We start from the raw sequence: 24,620 nt of genomic DNA on the forward strand, positions 1-24,620 counted from the left end.
TGACATCCATCATTATGAACTGCTTCGAAAGTCTAGTCAGGCACAAATCAATTCCAGCCTCCTGGACTACCTGGATCCACTACAGTTTGCCTATCGCCACAACAGGTCCACAGCAGACGCCATCTCCCTGGCCCTGCACTCAACCCTGGAACACCTAGATAACAAGGACACCTATGTCAGACTCCTATTTATTGACGACAGCTCAGCCTTCAACATCATTATTCCCACGAAACGCATCTCCAAATTCCGTGGCCTGGGCCTCGGCACGTCCCTCTGGGACTGGATCCTGAACTTCCTAACTCATATCAGTAAGGATAGGCAACACCACCTCCACAATCATCCTCAACATCAGTGCCCCACAAGGCTGTGTTCTCAGCCCCCGACTATACTCCTTATACACCTATGATGTGTAGCCAAATTCCCCTTCAATTCGCTTTTCCAGTTTGCTGACGACACCACCGTAGTGGGTCGGATCTCAAACAATGATGAGACAGAGTACAGGAATGAGATAGAGAATCTGGTGAACTGGTGCGGCAACAATAATCTCTCCCTCAATTTCAACAAAATGAAGGAGATTGTCATCGACTTCAGGAAGCGTAAAGGAGAATATGCCCCTGTCTACATCAACGGGGACGAAGTAGAAAGGGTAGAGAGCTTCAAGTTTTTAGGTGTCCAGATCACCAACAACCTGTCCTGGTGTCCGTGTCCGTCTCCTCCTCCTCCTCCTCCTCCTCCTCCTCCTCCTCCTCCTCCTCCTCCTCCTCCTCCTCCTCCTCCTCATCAACGCCTCTACTTTCTCCGAAGACTAAGGAAATTTGGCATGTCAGCTACGACTCTCTCCAACTTTTACAGATGCACCATAGAAAGCATTCTTTCTGGTTGAATCACAACTTGGTATGGCTCCTGCTCTGCCCAAGACCGCAAGGAACTACAAAAGGTCGTGAATGTAGCCCAATCCATCACACAAACTAGCCTCCCATCCATTGACTCTGTCTACACTTCCCACTGCCTTGGCAAAGCAGCCAGCATAATTAAGGATCCCACGCATCCCGACATTCTCTCTTGCGCCGGGAAAAAGATACAAAAGTCTGAGGTTGCGTACCAACCGACTCAAGAACGGCTTCTTCCCTGCTGCTGTCAGACTTTTGAATGGACTTACCTTGCATTAAGTTGATCTTTCTCTACACCCTAGCCAGGACTGTAACACTACATTCTGCACTCTTGTTTCCTTCTCTCTGAATGGTATGCTTTGTCTGTATAGTGAGCAAGAAACAATACTTTTCACCTATGTTAATACATGTGACAATAATAAATCAAATCAAAATCAACTAGATTGCCAACTAATCCTTTCTCATTGCACAATTCGCAGCCCAAGATGGCGTGTTCCCTTGTTAATTCCTCAACGTATTGGTCTAGAAAACCATCCCTTATACACTCCAGAAATTCCTCCTCTATTGTCCTGTGACTAATTTGACACTCCCAATCTATATGCAGATTAAAGTTGCCCATAATCACAGATGTTCCTTTAAAACATTAGACATTCCCTGTCTAATGCTTTTCCCAACATTACCTCTATAGTTTGGTGGTCTATCACCCCCACATGTTTTTTTTGCCCCTTTGTGTTTCTTAACTCGACCCATACAGATTCCACATCATCTATGCCAATATCTTTCCTCAATATCGTATCAATATCTTTAATCAACAATGCAACTCCATCATCTTTTCCTTTCTGTCTGTCCTTCCTCAACACTGAATAGCCCTCAATGTTTAGTTCCCATCCTAGGTCACCTTGGAGCTGTGTCTCCATAATCTGTGCAACTAATTGATCAATTTTGTTTTGAATGCTCTGAGCATTCAGGTAGAAAACCTTAAGGTGAGCTCTTTTAATGTTTCTTGTCCCATTCCTTTTTTTTTTACTGTGTCCTTATCTGACTCTGGACTTTGATTTCTCTGCCTATCATTTCTTCTTCTCCTTGCTGTCTTTTCCTCTTGTCCTTGATTTCCCCTGCTCTGAATCCCTACAAAGGTTCCCATACCCCTGCCATATTAGTTGAACACAGTAAGAGTTTTAACAACAGGTTAAAGTCCAACAGGTTTATTTGGTAGCAAATGCCATTAGCTTTTGGCATTTGCTACCAAATAAACCTGTTGGACTTTAACCTGGTGTTGTTAAAACTCTTACTGTGTTTACCCCAGTCCAACGCCAGCATCTCCACATCATATTAGTTGAAATCCTCCCCAACCACAAAGAAGAGACCACTGCCTTTTGAGGTCCTACGTTTCAGCTTGCTTCTGAGCTCCCTGTATTCTGCTTTTAGGACTTCATCCCTTTTTAATCTGTCATTTGTACCAACGTGTACGACGACCACTGGCTGTTCATCATCCCCTTCAGAATGTCTTGGAACTGCTCTGAGGTATCCTTAACCCTAGCACTAGGGAGGTAACATACCATCTTGAAAGTCTCATTTGCGGCCACAGAAACATCTATCTATCCTCCTCACAATTGAATCTCCTATAACTACTGTACTCACACTTTTACTCTTACCTCTGCAGCAGAACCAGCCGTTGGCTGTTGCTATTTTCCTGGAAAGGCCATTCCCCTCAGCAAAACAAATGTACCCTTTTGGATACTGTTAAGGAATAACCACATGAAAATCCTGCTCTGCCTGGTGGTCACCCATTCCCTTGCTGCCTGTGGAGTCTGAGCCTGCAGTGTGACCACCTCTGTGTTATGCATGATTCTTTCCGCCTCATGGATGCTCCAGTGTCTCCAGTCGCCTGCTGCTCCAGCTCCGAAAAGTGGGCTTCCAGGAGCTGCAGCTGGAGGCACTTCCTCAACATATGCTGGCTCCGGGCATTGGAAATGTTCCCAGCCTCCCACATGGAGCACAAGCAGCAGACTGCAGCTTGGATCTCTTGCTGTGTCTTACTCCTTTAAATTGAATTTTTGGAAGATGCTTGATAGCAGATTGTATCCAATTATTTCCTGCTCCTTTTTAATACTGAATATAACCCTTGGACTATAAACCACAAAAGATACTTCTGAAACTCTGATAAAACAATTAAATACTTGCCTGATCTTATCACTTACCCATCAGCCCTTTCTCTTGTATCCTCTGCTGATGCAGCAGGGCAAGACCACACCTAGGAATTAAAAGCTAGAAAGTGAGGAGAAAAAGCAGAAAGCACCTCTTTCCCCATAGCACCAAATTCCTACTCGGCTTCAAATTTCCAATAGCCTTACCTTCACTCTGGCTGTGGCCTCACTCTGGATGAGGTGTCTTCCACTGGTCGTTCTCCAGCTCACTGGTCAAATGACTGAAGGCACTGGATACTGCAAAGGCAATGGATCCTGACAACACTCCAGCTGTGATATCTGGAATGCATTGCCCATACATATGGTGGAGGCAGGTTCAATTGAGACATTCAAGAGGGAATTGGATTATTTGAATAGGAAAAATGTGCAGGGTTATGGGGAGAAGTACATGTCTCCAGAATGACACCATCCTGTGCCAAATCCATAAAAAACAGGACCAATCTAATCCAGATAGTTAGTCACATCAGTCTACTTTCAATTGTCAGCAAAGTGATACAAGATGCATTGCTGGCATTATCAAGCATTGCTTAGACAGCTATAAACTATTCACTGATAAGTTTAAGTTCGACATGAGCCATTCTGTTCCTAACCTCAATGCAGTCTCAGTCTAAACATTGACAAAAAGAGCTGCATTCAAATTGTGAATAACTGCCCTTGCCATTAAGACATAATTTGACCAAGTGTGGCATCAACAAGCAAAATATTGAAGTCAATGGAAATTCTTCTCAAGTTGCACAGAGTACAAAAGAGAATGTTTGTTGAAGGCCAATAAATAAGTCTCAATACATTGTTGTAGGAGTTTCTCGGGGTAATGTCCTACTTCATCAATTGCTCTCCATCATGTGATCAAAAGTGGGGATCTTTGATAATTGCAGTGTCCAGTACCATTTTCAGCTTCTCGGATACTGAAGCAGCCTGTTCCAACATGCATCTGGACAGCATTGAGGCTTGGGCTGACAATTAGCAAGTTAGAATAGAACAGTACAGCACAGTACAGGCCCTTCGGCCCTTGATGTTGTGCCGAGCTTTGTCCGAAACCAAGATCAAGCTATCCCACTCCCTATCATTCTGGTGTGCTCCATGTGCCTATCCAATAATCGCTTGAATGTTCCTAAAGTGTCCGACTCCACTATCACAGCAGGCAGTCCATTCCACACCCCAACCACTCTGAGTAAAGAACCTACCTCGGACACCCCTCCTATATCTCCCACCATGAACCTTATAGTTATGCCCCCTAGTAACAGCTACATCCACCTGAGGAAATTGTTTCTGAATGTCCACTCTATCTATCCCCCTTATCATCTTGTAAACCTCTAAGTCACCCCTCATCCTCCTCCGCTCCAAAGAGAAAAGCCCCAGCTCCCTCAACTTTTCCTCATAAGACATACCCTCCAAACCAGGCAGCATCCCAGTAAATCTCCTTTGCACTCTTTTTCCAGTGCTTCCACATCCTCCTTATAGTGAGGTGACCAGAACTGCACACACTATTCCAAATGTGGTCTCACCAAGGTCCTGTACAGTTGCAGCATAACCCTACGGCTCTTAAACTCAAACCCCCTGTTAATAAAGTGATTATAGACTATAGGCCGCCTTCACGGCTCTATCCACTTGAGTGGCAACCTTCAGAGATCTGTGGATATGAACCCCAAGATCTCTCTGTTCCTCCACTTTCCTCAGAACCCTACCTTTGACCCTGTAATCCGCATTCAAATTTGTCCTACCAAAATGAATCACCTCGCACTTATCAGGGTTGAACTCCATCTGCTATTTTTCAGCCCAGCTCTGCATCCTATCAATGTCTCTCTGCAGCCTACAACAGCCCTCCACCTCATCCACTACTCCACCAATCTTGGTGTCATCAGTAAATTTACTGATCTACCCTTCAGCCCCCTCCTCCAAGTCATTGATAAAAATCACAAATAGCAGAGGACCCAGCACTGATCCCTGTGGTACACCGCTGGTAACTGGTCTCCAGTCTGAAAATTTTCCATCCACCACCACCCTCTGTCTTCTATGAGATAGCCAGTTATTTATCCAATCGGCCAAATTTCCCTCTATCCCGCACCTCCTTACTTTCTTCATGACCCTACCATGGGGAACCTCATCAAACGCCTTACTAAAATCCATGTATACGACATCAATTGCTCTACCTTCATCTACACACTGAGTTACCTCCTCCAAAGAATTTAATCAAATTTGTGAGGCAAGACTTACCCTTCACAAATCCGTGCTGACTATCATGGATTAAGCTGCATCTTTCCAAATGGTCATAAATCCTATCCCTCAGGACCTTTTCCATTAACTTACCAACCACCGAAGTAAGACTAACCGGCCTATAATTACTAGGGTCAATTCTATTTCCTTTCTTGAACAGAGGAACAGCATTCACCACTCTCCAGTCCTCTGGCACTGTCCCTGTGATGTGGAGATGCCGGCGTAGGACTGGGGTAAACACAGTAAGAAGTTTAACAACATCGGGGGCGGCACGGTAGCACAGTGGTTAGCACTGCTGCTTCACAGCTCCAGGGTCCTGGGTTCGATTCCCGGCTCGGGTCACTGTCTGTGTCGAGTTTGCACATTCTCCTCGTGTCTGCGTGGGTTTCCTCCGGGTGCTCCGGTTTCCTCCCACAGTCCAAAGATGTGCGGGTTAGGTTGATTGGCCAGGTTTAAAAAATTGCCCCTTAGAGTCCTGGGATGCGTAGGTTAGAGGGATTAGTGGGTAAAATATGTGGGGGTAGGGCCTGGGTGGGATTGTGGTCGGTGCAGACTCAATGGGCCGAATGGCCTCCTTCTGCACTGTAGGGTTTCTATGATTTCTATGATCAGGTTAAAGTCTAACTTCAGCTGGACTTTAACCTGGTGTTGTGAAACTTCTTACTGTACTATCTTTGTGATTTTTATTAATGACTTAGAGGAGGGGGCTGAAGAATGGATCAGTAAATTTGCTGATGACACCAAGATTGGTGGAGTAGTGGATGAGGTGGAGGGCTGTTATAGGCTGCAAACAAACATAGATAGGATGCAAAGCTGGGCTGAAAAATGGCAAATGGAGTTTAACCCTGATAAATGTGAGGTGATTCATTTTGGTAGGACTAATTTAAATGTGGATTACAGGGTCAAAGGTAGGGTTCTGAAGACTGTGGAGGAACAGAGAGATCTTGGGGTCCATATCCACAGATCTCTAAAGGTTGCCACTCAAGTGGATAGAGCTGTGAAGAAGGCCTATAGTGCGTTAGCTTTTATTAACAGGGGGTTGGAGTTTAAGAGCCGTGGGGTAATGCAGCAACTGTACAGGACCTTGAGACCACATTTGGAATATTGTGTGCCGTTCTGGTCACCTCACTATAAGAAGGATGTGGAAGCGCTGGAAAGAGTGCAGAGGAGATTTACCAGGATGCTGCCTGGTTTGGAGGGTAGGTCTTATGAGGAAAGGTTGAGGGAGCTAGGGCTGTTCTCTCTGGAGCGGAGGAGACTTAATAGAGGTTTATAAAATGATGAAGGGGATAGATAGAGTGAATGTTCAAAGACTATTTCCTCGGGTGGATGGAGCTATTACAAGGGGGCATAACTATAGGGTTCGTGGTGGGAAATATAGGAAGGATATCAGAGGTAGGTTCTTTCTTCAGAGAGTGGTTGGGGTGTGGAATGGACTGCCTGCAGTGATAGTGGAGTCAGACACTTTAGGAATATTTAAGCAGTTATTGGATAGGCACATGGAGCACACCAGGATGATAGGGAGTGGGATAGCTTGATCTTGGTTTCAGATAAAGCTCGGCACAACATCGTGGGCCGAAGCGCCTGTTCTGTGCTGTACTGTTCTATTCTATGTTCTATCCCCGTGGACAGTGAGGACCCAAAGAACAAAGCCAAAGGCTCTGCAATCTCATCCCTTGCCTCCCAAAGAATCCTAGGATATATCCCATCTGGCCCAGGGGACCTATCGACCTTCAGGTTTTTCAAAATTGCTAATACACCTTCCCTCGGAACATCTACCTCCTCCAGCCTTTCAGCCAGTATCCCACTCTCATCCTCAAAAACGGTCCCTCTCCTTGGTGAACACCTGAAGAAAAGTATTCATTTATCGCCTCTCCTATCTCTTCTGACTCCATGCACAAGTTCCCACTACTATCCTTGACCAGCCCTAACGTCACCCTGGTCATTCTTTTATTTCTCACAAGAGTAAAAAGCCTTGGAGTTTTCCTTGATCCTACTCGTCAAGGACTTCTCGTGTCCCCTCCTAGCTCTCCTAAGTCCTTTTTTTTTAGCTCATTCCTTGCTACCTTGTCAACCTCAAGCAACCCAACTGAACCTTGTTTTCTCAACCTTACATACGCTTCCTTTTTCCTCCTTGGCAAGACATTCAATCTCTTTTGTGAACCATGGTTCCCTCACCCGGCCATTTCCTCCCTGCCTGACAGGGACATGCCTACCAAGGACATGCAGTATTTGTTCCTTGAACAAGCTCCACTTTTCATTTGTGCCTTTCCCTGACAGTTTCTGTTCCCATCTTATGCTCCCTAATTCTTGCCTAATCGCATCATAATTACCCCATCCCCAATTATAAACCTTGCCCTGCCGTAAGGCCCGATCCCTCGCCATTGCAATAATAAAAGACACCGAATTGTGGTCACTATCCCCAAAGTGCTCTCCCACAACCAAATCTAACACTTGGCCCGGTTCATTACCCAGTACCAAGTCCAATGTGGCCCCACCTCTTGTCGGCCTATCCACACATTGTGTCAGGAAACCCTCCTGCACACACTGTACAAAAACTGCCCCATCCGAACTATTCGACCTATAAAGGTTCCAATCAATATTTGGAAAGTTCAAGTCACCCATGACAACTACCCTGTGACCTCCACACCTTTTCCATAATCTGCTTTGCAATTTCTTCCTCCACATCTCTATTACTATTTGGGGGCCTATAGAAAACCCCCAACAACGTGACTGCTCCTGTCCTATTTCTAACTTCAGCCCATATTACCTCAGTAGGCAGATCCCCCTCGAACTGCCTTTCAGCAGCTGTTAAACTATCCTTGATTAACAATGCTACTCCTCCACCTCTTTTACCACCTTCCCTATTAGAACATAGAACAGTACAGCACAGAACAGGCCCTTCGGCCCACGATGTTGTGCCGAGCTTTATCTGAAACCAAGATCAAGCTATCCCACTCCCTATCATCCTGGTGTGCTCCATGTCCCTATCCAATAACCGCTTAAATGTTCCTAAAGTGTCTGACTCCACTATCACTGCAGGCAGTCCATTCCACACCCCAACCACTCTCTGCGTAAAGAACCTACCTCTGATATCCTTCCTATATCTCCCACCACGAACCCTATAGTTATGCCCCCTTGTAATCGCTCCATCCACCCGAGGAAATAGTCTTTGAACATTCACTCTATCTATCCCCTTCATCATTTTATAAACCTCTATTAAGTCTCCCCTCAGCCTCCTCCGCTCCAGAGAGAACAGCCCTAGCTCCCTCAACCTTTCCTCATAAGACCTACCCTCCAAACCAGGCAGCATCCTGGTAAATCTCCTCTGCACTCTTTCCAGCGCTTCCACATCCTTCTTATAGTGAGGTGACCAGAACTGCATACAATATTCCAAATGTGGTCTCACCAAGGTCCCGTACAGTTGCAGCATAACCCCACGGCTCTTAAACTCCAACCCCCTGTTAATAAAAGCTAACACACTATAGGCCTTCTTCACAGCTCTATCCACTTGAGTCGCAACCTTTAGAGATCTGTGGATATGGACCCCAAGATATCTCTGTTCCTCCACAGTCTTCAGAACCCTACCTTTGACCCTGTAATCCACATTTAAATTAGTCCTACCAAAATGAATCACCTCACATTTATCAGGGTTAAACTCCATTTGCCATTTTTCAGCCCAGCTTTGCATTCTATCTATGTCTCTTTGCAGCCTACAACAGCCCTCCACCTCATCCACTACTCCACCAATCTTGGTGTCATCAGCAAATTTACTGATCCACCCTTCAGCCCCCTCCTCCAAGTCATTAATAAAAATCACAAAGAGCAGAGGACCAAGCACTGATCCCAGTGGCACTCCGCTAGCAAACTGCCTGCAATCCGAAAATTTTCCATCCACCACCACCCTCTGTCTTCGATCAGACAGCCAGTTACCTATCCAATCGGCCAGCTTTCCCTCTAGCCCACACCTCCTCACTTTCATCATAAGCCGACCAAACTGAAACATCTATACCCCGGAACGTCCAACAACCATTTTTGTCCCTGTTCTAACCATGTCTCTGTAATGGCCACAACATCGTAGTCCCAAGTACCAATCCACGCTCCAAGTTCACCTACCTTATTCCGGATGCTCCTTGCATTGACGTAGACACACTTCAACCCACCTTCCTGTCTGCCGGTACTCTCCTGCGACCTTGATACCCTCCTCAGTACCTGACTACACTCAACACTGGCTTCTGGACTACAGCTTGTTTTCCCATCCCCCTGACAAATTAGTTTAAACCCCCCCCCCGAAGAGCCGTAGCAAATTTCCCTCCCAGGATATTGGTGCCCCTCTGGTTCAGATGCAAACTGTCCTGTTTGTACAGGTCCCACCTCCCCCAGAATGTGCTCCAATTATCCATGAAACTGAAACCCTCCCTCCTACACCATCCCTGCAGCCACGTGTTTATCTGCACTCTCCCTGTTCCTCAACTTGCTAGCACGTGGCACCAGCAACAAACCAGAGATGACAACATGGTTTATCCTGGCTCTCAGCTTCCACCCTACTCCCTAAATTCCTGTTTTAAATCCCCGTCCCTTCTCTTACCTATGTCGTTGGTACTGATGTGTACCACGACTTGTGACTGTTCCCCTTCCCCCTTTAAGGATCCTGAAAACACGGTCCGAGACGTCATGGACCCTGGCACCCGGGAGGCAACATACCATCCGTGAGTCTCTTTTGCTGCCACAGAATCTCCTATCTGTCCCTCTAACTATCGAGTCCCCAATAACTATTGCTCTCCTGCTCTCCCCCCTTCCCTTCTGAGCCACAGGGACGGACTCAGTGCTGGAGATCGGGTCACCGTGGCTTACCACTGGTAGGTCGTCCCCCTCAACAGTATCCAAAGCGGTATACTTGTTGCCGAGGGGAACGACCACAGGGGATCCCTGCACTGACTGCTTCCTCGCAGCCCCTCTCACCGTCGCCCATCTATCTTCATTCTTCGGAGTAACTACATCCCTGAAGCTTCTATCTATGACCACTGCCTCCCGAATGATCCAAAGCTCATCCAGCTCCCTAACACGGTCTTCAAGGAGCTGGAATTGGATGCACTTCCTACAGGGGTATTCAGCTGGGACACTACTGGTGTCCCTCGCCTCAAACATCCCACAGGAGGAACATTGCACTGCCTGCACTGACATCCCTGCTAACTTCCCTTAATAAGAAACGAAAGAGAAAACAAAAGCTTACCTGGTCTCACTCCGAGTCCTTTTTTCTTAGGTTAGAGGAGCAGGGAGGGTGGGAGACTCTAAACTGAGATTAAACCCAAACAAATTTAGCAATGACCATTTCCAACAAGGGAAATTCTAACCATCTCCTTAATGTTCAGCAACATTACTGAACACCCCCATCATCAACCACCTGGATAAATCATAGAATCCCTAAAGAGCAGGAGGCCATTCAACCCATGGGGTCTGCATCGACTCTCTGACAGAGCAACCCTCCCAGGCCCTCTTCCCATAACCTTGTGTATTTACCCCACTAATTCCCTTAACCTACGCATCTTGGGACACTAGGGCAATTTAGCATGGCTAATCCACCTAACCTGCGCATCATAGAATCCCTACAATACAGAAGGAGGCCATTTGGCCCACCGAGTCTGTACCAACCGCAATCCCACCCAGGCCTTGTTCCCTCATGTACCCTGCTAATCCCCCTGAGATTGGGGTCAATTTAGCATAGCCAATCAACCTAACCTGCACATCTTTGGATTGTGGGAGGAAGCCAGAGCAGCCAGAGGAAACCCAAGCAGACACGGAGAAAGTGCAAACTCTATACAGGCAGTAACCCGAGGCCAGAATTGAACCCAGGTCCCTGGTGCTGTGAGACAGCAGTGCTAACCACTGTGCCACCATGACACCCACATCTGCATCTTTGGACTGATGTGGAGATGCCGGCGTTGGATTGGGGTAAACACAGTAAGAGTTTTAACAACAGGTTAAAGTCCAACAGGTTTGTCCACTCTTTGGACTGATGCAGAGACGTGCAGATGCCAAGTTCAAATCATGTTGAGGCAACTGGGGAATTTAAAATGAATTAATGAAAGCTAGTATCAGTAAATTGATTATTAAACTACTGCATTGTCATACAGTGGTAGAAATATATCCTTATATGTGATCCTGGACCCCCAGCAATGCAGTTGACTCTTAACTGCCCTCTGGAATGGTCTTGCAGTCTATTTGTTTTGATAGGGATAGCAACAAAGCTTTATTGCCTTGCCATCGGCATCCAGATCATAGAAACCCTACAGTGCAGAAAGAGGCCATTGGGCCCATTGAGTCTGCGCCGACCACAATCCCACCCAGGCCCTACCCCCATATCCCTATTCATGTACCCGCTAATCCCTCTAACCTACGCATCTCGGAACACTAAGGGGCAATTTTAGCATGGCCAATCAACCTAACCCGCACATCTTTGGACTGTGGGAGGAAACCGGAGCACCCGGAGGAAACCCACGCAGACACGAGGAGAATGTGCAAACTCCACACAGACAGTGACCCGAACCGGGAATTGAACCCAGGTCCCTGGAGCTGTGAAGCAGCTGTGCTACCGTGCCGCCCCTTGTGAATGAATTTTAATTTAATGATAGAACAGTTCTTTTGTGCAATTGCATTTGTCAACCAATTAAGAGTAAGTTACAGATTCTGTTTCTGACCTGCGTTTGCGTGTGACTGATAACTTTCCTGTTCATGGGCTATTACTGCTGCAAAGAATAGAATGAATCCCCCAACAACAGTGGCAAGCGGGATATTATTATTGTAGTTTGTCTGCATTTGGTGATTTGTCTATTAGAATGTATTTCCATTTTTGGTTATAAACAGGATGTAAACAGAATGGAGGTGAGATTATCCATGGTCTAGTTGATTTTAAATTTGTAAACGCAATGAGAATGGAACTTCTGATCTCGTGTGAACATATCTCTCTGGTAGACTGGATCAAGAGCTTGACTTCATCTTGTCACAGCAGAAGGAACTGGAAGACCTGCTGGCACCGCTGGAGCAATCTGTCAGGGATCAACATGGGACTATTTACCTGCAGCATGCAGACGAAGAACGGGAACACACGTGAGTATTCAGGGCCCTATTTCACAGGGTGCAATAGAGTAAATCTCCCTCCACACTGTCAACCAACAAACATTCCCAGGGCAGATACAGCACAGGGTTAGATACACAGTAAAGCTCCCTCTTCACTGACCCCATCAAACACTCCCAAGACAGGTATAGCACAGGGTTAGACACAGATTAAAGCTCCTCGACACTACCCCCATCAAACATTCCCAGGGCAGATACAGCACAGGGTTAGATACACAGTAAAGCTCCCTCTTCATTGACCCCATCAAACACTCCCAAGACAGGTATAGCACAGGGTTAGACACAGATTAAAGCTCCTCGACACTACCCCCATCAAACACTCCCAGGACAGGTACAACATGGGGTTAGATACAGAGTAAAGCTTCGTCTATACTGTCCCCATCAACTACCCCAGATTGGGTGTGGAGGGGTGAATCCAAGCTTGGAGTTAGATCATAAGAATGAGAATTTGAAGGATTGGGTATGTACAACCCAGTGAGTATCAGTTAGCACATGTAGGTAAGTGGATTTACTGAGAGCAGACAGGAAGGAGGAAAACATACCATGAGCGACGAAGAAAAGAAGCGTTTGATGAAAATGTGGGCAGAGCAGTGATGAGGATGGATGACCATGAGACCATAAGTTGTGGGAGCAGAATCAGATCATTCAGCCCATCGAGTCTGCTCTGGCATTCAATCATGGCTAAGTTTCTCATTAAGAAGTTTAACAACACCAGGTTAAAGTCCAACAGGTTTATTTGGTAGCAAAAGCCACACAAGCTTTCGGAGCTCTAAGCCCCTTCTTCAGGTGAGTGGGAATTCTGTTCACAAACAGAGCTTATAAAGACGCAGACTCAATTTACATGAATAATGGTTGGAATGCGAATACTTACAACTAATCAAGTCTTTAAGAAACAAAACAATGTGAATGGAGAGAGCATCAAGACAGGCTAAAAAGATGTGTATTGTCTCCAGACAAGACAGCCACAGAGACAATACACATCTTTTTAGCCTGTCTTGATGCTCTCTCCATTCACATTGTTTTGTTTCTTAAAGACTTGATTAGTTGTAAGTATTCGCATTCCAACCATTATTCATGTAAATTGAGTCTGTGTCTTTATAAGCTCTGTTTGTGAACAGAATTCCCACTCACCTGAAGAAGGGGCTTAGAGCTCCGAAAGCTTGTGTGGCTTTTGCTACCAAATAAACCTGTTGGACTTTAACCTGGTGTTGTTAAACTTCTTACTGTGTTTACCCCAGTCCAACGCCGGCATCTCCACATCATAAGTTTCTCATGCCATTCTCCTGCCTTTTCCCTGGAACCTTTGATCCCCTTGCCAATCAAGAACCTATCTATCTCTGTCTTAAATGTACTCAATGACCTGGCCTACACAGCTTTCTATGGCAATGAATTCCATAGATCGCCACCCCCTGGCTGAAAGTATTCCTCCTCATCTTGGTTCTAAAGGGTCATCCCTTTACTCTGAAGTTGTCCTCAGATTCTAGTGTCTCCTACTAATGGAAACATTCTATCCAGGTCTTTCAGTATTATTTCAGTTTCAATGAGATTCTCCACCAGCCCCAATCCTTCTAAACTCCAATGAGTACAGACCCAGAGTTCTCAAATGCTCCTCGTACATCAAGCTTTTCATTCCTGCAATCATTCTCATGAACATCCTCTGGACCCTCTCCAGAATCAGCACATCCTTCCTTAGATATGGGGCCCAAAATTGCTCACAATATCTCAGAACCTTTTAAAGCCTTAGCAGTACATCCCTGCTTTTGTATTCTGGTCCTCTCAAAATGAATGCTAACATTCGGCACGGTAGCACAGTGGTTCGCACTGCTGCTTCACAGCTCCAGGGACCTGGGTTTGATTCCCGGCTTGGGTCACTGTCTGTGTGGAGTTTGCACATTCTCCCCGTGTCTGCGTGGGTTTCCTCCGGGTGCTCCGGTTTCCTCCCACAGTCCAAAGATGTGCGGGTTAGGTTGATTGGCCATGTTAAAATTGCCCCTTAGTGTCCTGAGATGCTTAGGTCAGAGGGATTAGTGGGTAAAATATGTAGGGATATGGGGGTAGGGCCTGGGTGGGATTATGGTCGGTGCAGACTCGATGGGCCGAATGACCTCTTTCTGTACTGTAGGGTTTTTATGATTGCATTTGCCTTCCGAGCAACAAATTCAACCTGCAAGTTAACCTTAAGAGAATCCTGAACTAGGACTCCCAAGTCCCTTTGCGCTTCTGATTTCTGAATTCTCTCCCTATTTAGGAAATAGTCTATGTCTCTATTCTTCCTACCAAAGTGCATAATCTCTCACTTTCTAATGTTGTATTCCATCTGTCACTTCTTTGCCCAGTTTCCTAACCATCCAAGTCCTTCTATAGCTTTGCCGCCTCCCAATACTACCTATCCCTCCACCTATCTTTGTATCATCTGCAAAGGTAGCCACAATGCCCTCCGTTCCTTCATCGAGATTATTGATGTATGAAGTGAAAGGTTGTGGTCCCAACACCGATCCTTGCGGAACTCCACTAATCGCTAGGTTCACCAACCACCCTCTGGCTGAAGAAATTCCTCCTCATCTCGGTTCTTTACTCTGAAGCTGTGCCTCGGTGTTTGGAAAAAGAGATCGGAGTGGGAGGTGGTTTTGGATGATGGGGCCCAGTGTGTTTGGAAGCTGGGATCAGGATGGGAGGTGATTTTGGATCATAGAAATGAGGAAATGTTTGGAAGCTGGGATCAGGATGCGGGGTGGTTTTAGATGATGGGGACGGGTGTGCTTGGGAACGGAGATTGAGATGAGAAGTGCTTTTGGATGATGGAGATGAGGGAATGTTTCGAAGCTCACTTTGGAATCAAAAAGGGATTTCAAATTTCTGAAGTGTATGAAACAGGAAGATATAGTTGGAGGATATTGTTGTGTTGGTGACTTTGTAACAGAGTTTCTAATTGGCACTGAAGACACTGACTTCATTATTCTCATGCCAGTCTCCTTTCCATAACTATTAAATGTTAAATTTCAGAACACTTAACTCGATGATTCCTATTTTTAAAAATAAATTGAAGTATGAGTTGGATAATTTATTCTACCTATTCATCAGTATTGAGTGTGCTGCAGAGGGGACTTTGAAAGTGTAGATAATCAAGGCAATTCCTGACAGATCAGAGATGTATAAGAAATGTGGCAATCTCCTGGAACTAGGAGGCAGGTACTTGGGATCCAAACTGACGAGGTGCTCAGATCCTTATGGTAGAAAAGCCTTTATTTCACCAGTGTCTTTGTGGTGTATCTGAGTTCAGTGGGGCAGCTGCAGAGCCATTTCTACATATTGACAGTTATGACCATGTTGATAGGAAGGCTCCCAGTTCATGGGCTATATTCACGACTGATGGTGGGACAGTGTCAGGATGTCAGATTTGAGGTTGACATGGTCGATGCTCAGGATCATTGCTGCCTTCTCCTCCATGTTCCCAAACAAGAAAGATAACCTGTCATTCTGTTCTGTGTTGCTGTCTAGTTATAAACTAGCAGAGAATATTGATGCTCAGCTGAAGAGGATGGCCCAGGATCTGAAAGAAATTATCCAACATCTGAATACTACCAGCAGCTCCTCGGAGGTCAGCGATCCTGTGAGTTAATACTGTTTGATATTATGAGGCATTATCTGTGTGTATATAATATTGGAGGTGGGAGCTGGATCCCGAACTTCCTAACTCTCAGACCACAATCAGTAAGGATAGGCAACAACAACACCTCCGCCATCATCCTCCACACTGGTGCCCCACAAGGCTGTGTTTTCAGCCCCCTACTATACTCCTTATACACCTATGACAGTGTGCCCAAATTCCCCTCCAATTCGATTTTCAAATTTGCTGACGACACCACCGTAGTGGGTCGGATCTCAAACAATGATGAGACAGAGTACAGGAATGAGATAGAGAATCTGGTGCGGCAACAATAATCTCTCCCTCAATGTCAACAAAACGAAGGAGATTGTCATCGATTCCAGGAAGCGTAAAGGAGAACGTGTCCCTGTCTACATCAACGGGGACGAAGTAGAAAGAGTTGAGGGCTTCAAAATTTTAGGTGTCCAGATCCCCACCAACCTGTCCTGGTCCCCCCATGCTGACACTATAGTTAAGAAAGCCCAACAATGCCTCTACTTTCTCAGAAGAGTAAGGAAATTTGGCATGTCAGCTACAACTCTCTCCAACTTTTACAGATGCACCATGGAAAGCATTCTCTCTGGTTGTATCACAGCTTGGTATGGCTCCTGCTCTGCCCAAGATCGCAAGGAACTGCAAAAGGTCGTGAATGTAGCCCAATCCATCATGCAAACCAGCCTCCCATCCATTTGACTCTGTCTACACTTCCCGCTGCCTCTGCAAAGCAGCCAGCATAATTAAGGACCCCACATACCCCGGACATTCTCTCTTCCACCTTGTTCCCTCGGGAAAATGATACAAAAGTCTGAGGTCACGTACGAATTGACTCAAGAACAGCTTCTTCCCTGCTGCTGTCAAACCTTTGAATGGACTTGCCTTGCATTAAGTTATCTTTCTCTACACCCTAGCTATGACTGTGACGCTACATTCTGCACTATCTAGTTTCCTTCTCTATGAACGGTATGCTTTGTAAAGCACACAAGAAACAATACTTTTCACTATGTTAATATATGTGACAATAATAAATCAAATCAAATTCACAGGGCCATTCTGGACAAGTTAGGGTCGACGTGTATCTCTGCCATTATTACAAACTCCTCTGTAGCAATTATCAGAATAAAGCTATTCAGCCCAAATCCAAGTGGATATTTATTATTCATTGGAGACCATTTCCCTTTTGATTCATCTAATGTGCATCAGAATATTCCTTATCTTCATGTTTTTTTTCTGGCTTCTCCTTAAATGCTTCTATCTGAGTTGCTTTTTGGTACCGAGTTCCACATTCTCACTACTCTTATCTAAAAACAGTTCTCTTGTGTTCCCTATTTGATTTATTAGCTGCTGTCTTATTTATCACTCCTAGTTAGCGGCTTGCCCTCAAGTGGAAACATTTCTATGTCTACCCAGTGAAACCCTCATTAAAGATCTCTATCGAGTCCCTTCTCTGCCTTCTCATTATTGTAGAAAAATGAACCACAGCCAGTTCAATCTCACCCAATTGGTATCATCACTTGGTTCTGTTCATGTTCAGTGCCTCAAATCCTTTGCTGATGTGAAGAATCAGTCTTTTCTGACACAAGGAGGCTACTCAACCCATCAGCTCTATACAGACGCTCCATGAAGCAGTCCAGTCAGTTCCACTTCCACATTCAGTCTCTCTAACTCTACAAGTTTATTTCCTTCAAGTGGCCATCAATTTCCTTTTAAAACCATTGATTGTTTCTCTTTCCACTCCCCTTGTGAGCAGAGAGTGCCAGGTCATTCCAATTCTCTGTAGAAAGTTCTTTCTCCCATTCCCCCTGCATTTCTTAAAGCCTGAAATCTGTCTCACTAAGTCTTTATACCATCAGTTAATTGGAACAACTTTTCCTTTTCCACCTTGGGAAAATGGTGGTAAAGTAGCAATGCCATTGGAGTAGTAGCCCAGAGGTCCAGGCTAATGCTCTGTGGACATAAATTCGAATCCCACCACAGCAGCTGGTGGAAATTAAATTAATAAATCTGGAATTGAAAATGAGCCTCAGTGATGTTGACTGTAAAACTATAATTGCTTGTCGTAAAAGCCATCTAGTTCGCTAGTGTCCTTTTCAGGCTTATTTAACTTGGCCTAAATTTGTCCAGACCCTCTGAAATGGCCTAACAAGTCTCTCGGTTGAAGAACAATTAGGGAAGAGCAACAAAGCTGGCCTTGTCAGCAATGCCCAAATTCTGTAAAATAATTGAAAACCTTATCAATCCTGTCATAATCTTGTACATCTCCATCAAAGAACCCCAGCTTCTCCACCATAACTCCACCACCTCATCCCTAGAATCATTCTGGTAAATTTACTCCACAACTTCTCGAGAACCCTCGCAACCTTCCGTAAATGTGGTGACCAGAACTGGATGCAGTATGCTTCTTGTGCCCCATGCTGCTTTGTTCACTTTATTTTAATGTTTTATTGACCTGTGCCATTACTTAGAGATCTGTATATCTGCTCCTGTACCCCATTTGCTTCCATATTCATCTTACTGAAATGTACCATCTCAAGTTTAAGCATTTAGAATTTCTTTGCCAATTCTGCAAGTTTATAACTCTTAACTTCCTTCTGAAATGGCCTAGAAAGCCACTCAGTTGAAGGATTATTGGGGATGGGCAACAAATGCTGACCTTGTATTTTAATGTTGTCATCTTCTGCATTAAGTCTGTCCCTGATTTAGTATTATCTGCAAATTTTGAAGTTGTACTTTCGATTCCGGAGTCCAGATCGTTAATATAAATGATGAACTGTGATCCCAGCACCATGTATAAGAACCAGAACTAACACAGTGGGCACTGTGTTTCCTTGTAATTTCAGGATTATTGCAGAGGTGGTACTGGTATGAATATCCAGGATCATTGGATTGCAGATGCATTGCTCTGAGGAGTTACGGCAAATAATTATTTTTAGATCAATGTTGCAACCAGAATAGGTTCTCCTAAAAAAGTACATAACATTTTCTTTAAATGACAGGTTTCCAGGTGTAAGGGGAGTTGTCTGCAAAGTAAAATGTTTCCCATTGAATCATACTTATATGAAGCTCAAAGTGAACTGGCAACCTGTTTAGAGTTCTCATAATGACAATCTTAAGCATCTTTATTCTGCTGCTGCCCAGCACTGTTGTCTAATGCCATCTGTGTGCGGCATTGCTATTTGTCCAGGAATCAGTGTTGAAAATACAAGTGGTTTTAAGAATAGACACCTGTTACCCAGATTCTCTGAATGGGTTGTAAACTTTATTAAATTATTGCATCAATCTCTCACTTACCTCTTCTGTTTCAGCTGCAACAGATTTGCAAAATTCTCAATGCACATATGGATTCTCTGCAATGGATTGACCAGAGCTCAGGTACTCATTACACCTTTTTTGGGATATCTTTAAAAAAGCATCAAAGTCAAGATATTCAAAAGAGAAAGTAGCTCTCAAGAGCTGCAAATACCTGAATAGAGTCATAGAGGTTTACAGCATGGAAACAGGCTCTTCGGCCCAACTTGTCCATGCAGCCCTTTTTTTTTTAAACCCCTAAGCTAATCCCAATTGCCCGCATTTGGCCCATATCCCTCTATACACATCTTACCCATGTAACTATCTAAATGCTTTTTGAAAGACAAAATTGTACCCGCCTCTACTACCACCTCTGGCAGCTTGTTCCAGACACCACCCTCAGTGTCCTGACTGCTTCCCTCTGTTTTTCTTTTAACTATTTGATTTTCAAATTCTCCCATTGCCAAACTTTCCTGTGACACACTCACTCCTGGACTGCCAGCAGAGTCAGAAAATTTATGGGTTCAAGTTCTGCTCCAGAGATGTCAGCATATAATCAAAGCTGATGATCCAATGTGGTATTCTGGAAATGCTACACAATTGGAGATGTTATCTTTCAAATGAGATCTATAACATTACTCTTGGGTAGATGTGAAGGATTTCAAAGACAATTTCAAAGAGCAAGGCAGTTCTGAAAGTCTCCTGGCCAATGTCTATTGCTCAATCACATCAGCATCATAAACAGATTCTGTAGTCACCATTTTGATGGTATATGTGGGAGCTTCCTATGCACAAATTGGTTGTTGCATTCCCTACAACGCAATAACTACATTTCAAGCGTGCTTCATTGGTTGTAAAACACTGAGATAGTGTTCTTTATTGCGGTCATCTCATCACTGAGCTGAGGTATTCAGAGCTTTTAAGCTCTTCAGCTTTTCTTATATATGCTATTAGTCTAAGATCTGATACATGCAATACCACTATTGTTGAGTATAGAGTGGGGTCTGTGCAGGGGATTATTTTGGTTTTCCCTCCATACGTTTCCATTTCTATCCTTCAGAACAGGCAGGAACTACTGTCGGATTTGAGTTCCATTTATAAAGCTCCTGCAGATTTGACATTGGAACAGTTCCCCAGGGAATATCTTTTATTTTCCCAGTCAAAGCTAGCTGACACCTGTTTATTACTGGTGCCCAGTCAGGCACAAGCACACACTGATCAAGGGCCCAACAAGGTCTGCTGACATCAAACTAGTAATGCTGAGATGCTGCAATTGTCCTCTGCATTCCTGAGGTGGTAAATGAACAGAATTGCCCAGATTTTCACATCTGATTGCCCTGCAGTAGTTAAAAATAGATCAGGATCAAGTTTTTCTGCTTCAGTCTGTGTTTCAGTATTTAGCCAAGGCACATTGTTTAAGCTCCAGTAGAGATGGTCACTTGTATTAATGTCAAAAGCCTATTGGAACAACAACTTGAATTTATATAGCGCCTTTAACATAAAACTTCCAGAGATGCTGGCTTCACAGGAACATTATAAAACAATAGTTTTGCTTTTATTCCCTTAGTCTTGCTGCAGAAGAAAGTGGAGGATGTTTCGAAACAATTTGAGATGCGACGGAGAGAGCAAGAGAGAAATTGCAGAATTACATTTGACTGAATCCTGCCGGGATTTGACTTGCACCATGAACCTGTATCGTTCCTTTTTCAATAAGTTTTCAATAAAGAATCCCATATTGCTCAGTAACTGAAAGACTAAGAGTTTCATGTCAAGTCTCGGTTTTAAAATTGATCGACATTTGCTCCGGCGCCCGCGCTCCGCTCCCAGCGCCCATGCTCCATGGATGATTAGAATATTGATGACCCAAAGGTGAATGTCTGAGCTGCAAAATTCACAATGCTCTCTGGGGTAATCTTGGAGAGCAGAGAGGCTATTGAAGACTCTGACTCTTGTCTTGAAATGACAGATGAGCTCCCCAGTGTTGTAATTTTATGGGACTATGTAATTTATGTAATTCCAAACACAGCCGTGATTGGGACCCAATTCCATTTCATGCCCTAAACTTTTTTAAAACAATGAGATTGTCTACAAAGTAACATTTGTATAATAATTCTGTAAATTTCCTGACAATACCATGAGGGCAAGTGTGAGGAGTTTCTTCAAGCTCTTTACGTGACAGTACTGTTTGTTTTGAAGTGACCAGGGCTGGGTCAATACCAGACTGGTAAACACTTTACGAAAAGCAAAAACAACCTGGAAGAGTGAATTATAATTCCAGGGTTAGGGAGGAATGTGATTGTATTGAGAATCTAGAATAGTCAGTGTGTTTATACCTTGGCATATTTATTTTCAGGAAAAGACATCGTAAACTCTTGAAGGTTTCTTATCGGTGTGAATCAACACTGATTATCATTTCATCAAAGCACTGCATTCTAAAAGTCATTTTACTGACGGGGATTTTTGTTTCACTTGAACCGGATTTAAATAGTCCTTTAGACTTTGTATTTCATTATCATTTTTAATAGATTATTCAGATGGTTTGGGGGTGGGGGAGGGAGGAAGAAGATGTGGTCATGACATCCCTGTCTCAGGTTAGCCTGTAACAAATTAGCACTGAAATATTAGCAAGCCATCAATAAGTTTTGCAGAACATTATTTTTTCACTTTTATTAGAGGCAGTAACTCATTTATTATAACCAATTAATGGCTCCATTCATCCAAGAAGGAAAGCCATGCTATACATAACGTTAAATATTCTTCACCCTGTTTTCTGCAGCCCTGACCTGTGTCATACACAGCATGGGTTATTTCAATGCATATCACAGCCTGCAGCACATCCACTCACTCTACTGACCATTAAAATACAGTGCATCATCTCTCCAAGATTTGTCAGGAATGAAAAGTTTCCTTACTTGTCCCCATTAAGGGAACACCTTTACCATCGGGTGCAATGATTTTAGTGAAAGACTTGCTACCTTGTGGATACTTGGGAGTGTAAATATATCAGCCCTAGAACAACCAACTACAGAAATACGTTTCAATCCAGGCTTTTCACAACTCTCAATTTCTCGGACATCTACAGGGTGCATTGTCTAGTTGTTCAGGGTTATACAGGCTGCATTTTTTCCTTGGTTTCTCCTGTCAGTTTCTCAGGGTCTGGCTGCATTTTGAGTGAAATAAAGTCTGTATCGCTTAATGATCTTGCGGTCTAAGGGCCTAAGGAAGCAGCTCAGTTCATTTAAACAAAGAGCAGTGCATGTTCCTTGAAGGGAGAAAATGTTCAATATGAATGAATGTGTCCCCTTTGACAAGTACCTTTACTCTTCAGGTGTGAAGGTGCAAACTCCAGATCTTAGCTCAAAACTGAGACACTCTGTATCACTCATCTTTTCAATTGAACAGTTTAAATTAGGAGTGAGAAATGTTCATACCTCAAAAAATGGTTGAAGCAGTGATAGCAAAAAGGAAATAGAGGTGTATTTGGAAGAGAAAATTTGTCAGATAGATAGCGGGGAAAGAGCGGGAATATGGGATTAATCAGACAGCTCTAATAAAGAGCCAACACCAAAGAAATGGCCTGAATGGTTTCTGTGCTGTGAGAATCTCTGATTCTGAATGTTTAATTTAAAGTGAAAGTTTTTGAAGCTGGGGATATTGACCGTGTGGTCACCAGTCAGAGATTGCAAGTGGGTATTAAACTGGATCAGCATCTTGGCTAACTGCTGATCTCACCAATGAAGGAAGGACTACGCAGGTCAATCATTAGAAGTTTAATTCCTCTGCCATTCTCAGGAAGCACATAATTTCTAATGTGCGTTCCATTTCTTTACTAACAATACAGGAACTGAAAATGCTTTTCACAGAATTGTCATGGCACCATTCAATCCTTCGTGTTTGCATCAGCTCTCCAAAGGAACATTATGACTTAGTGCCATTCCCCTGCATTTTCCCTGTACTTCTGCACATTGTCCCTATTCAAAGAATCATCTAATTCCCTCTTGAATGCCTGATTCAACTTGTCTCCACCACACTTCCAGGCAGTACATTCCAGACCCAAACTACTCACTGTAAAAGTTTTTTCTCACTTCACATTTGCTTCTTTTGCAAATCACTTTAAATCTGTGCCCTCCCATTCTTGATCATTTTACAAGCAGGAACACTTTCTCTCCACTGTGTGCAAGCCCCTCATGATTTTGAGCATCTCTAAAATCTCATTTTCACCACCCCCTCTCCAAGTAGAACCGTTCCAACCCCTCCAATCTACCTTCAACTGAAGTTTCTCATCCCTGGAATCATTCTTGTGAACCTCTTCTGCACTCTCCAATGTGTTCGCATCCTTCCTATAGTGTGATACCCAGAATTGTACACAATATTTCAGCTGAGGTCTAACTAGTGTCTTGTATAAGTTCAGTATAACTTTGCTCTTGTACTCTATACTGCTATTAATAAAACGCCGAATACTATATGCTTTATTAAATGCTCTCTCCACCTGTCCTGCCACCTTTAATAGATTGTGTACATACAATTGGGGGCAGCACAGTGGCACAATTATTAGCACTGCTGTCTCACAGCATCAAGGACCTGGGTTCAATTCCAGTCTCGGGTGACTGTGGAGTTTGCATGCTCTCCCCGTGCCCGGGTTTCCTCTGGGTGCTCCGGTTTTCTCCCACACTCCAAAGATGTGCGGGTTAAATTGATTGTTCATTCCAAAATACCCCTTAATGTCAGGGGAATTAGGAGGGTAAATGTGTGGGGTTACGGGGATAGGAAAGGATCTGGGTGGGATTGTTGTCGGTGCAGGCTCGATGGGCCAAAGGGCCTCCCTCTGCACTGTAGGGATTCTGTGATATAGACCCAGTTCCCTCTGCTCCTGCATCCCCTTAAGAATTTTACCCTTTTTCCGATTGCCCATGTTCTTCTAACCATAATGCATCACCTCCTACTTCTCCACATTGAACTTCATCTACCATCTATCTGCCCACTCCAATTTGTCTATGTCCTTTCGAAGTTCCAAACTGTCCTCTTCACAGTTTACAAGGCATCCAAGTTTCGTGTCATCCCCAAACTTTAAAATTGTCCTCTGCACAACAAGATCTAGATCATTAACATAAATCAGGAAAAGCAAGATTCCGAATACCAACCCCTGGGGGACAAATTTTCCTACACCCTGAAAAATATCCATTAAACATTCCTCTCTGCTTCCTGTTATTTGTCCAATTTCATATCCATGTTGCTACTGTCCCT

General features: G+C 44.2%; 1 protein-coding gene across 1 annotated transcript in view; it reads left to right on the forward strand.

Annotated features, from left to right (window-relative positions):
• nup62l (nucleoporin 62 like) overlaps positions 1 to 21,124 on the forward strand; it is a 118,562-nt gene extending 97,438 nt beyond the window's left edge. The window contains exons 9-12 of the mRNA XM_078211200.1: positions 12,284 to 12,418; positions 15,944 to 16,055; positions 19,394 to 19,460; positions 20,944 to 21,124. Coding sequence (XP_078067326.1) covers positions 12,284 to 12,418; positions 15,944 to 16,055; positions 19,394 to 19,460; positions 20,944 to 21,035 — 406 coding nt within the window. The 3' untranslated portion in view covers positions 21,036 to 21,124. The remainder of the gene's footprint in view (positions 1 to 12,283; positions 12,419 to 15,943; positions 16,056 to 19,393; positions 19,461 to 20,943) is intronic.
• The last annotated feature ends 3,496 nt before the right edge of the window (positions 21,125 to 24,620 follow it).

The sequence above is a fragment of the Mustelus asterias genome, chromosome 4 (genome assembly GCF_964213995.1).
Source record: "Mustelus asterias chromosome 4, sMusAst1.hap1.1, whole genome shotgun sequence".
Lineage (NCBI taxonomy): Eukaryota > Metazoa > Chordata > Chondrichthyes > Carcharhiniformes > Triakidae > Mustelus > Mustelus asterias.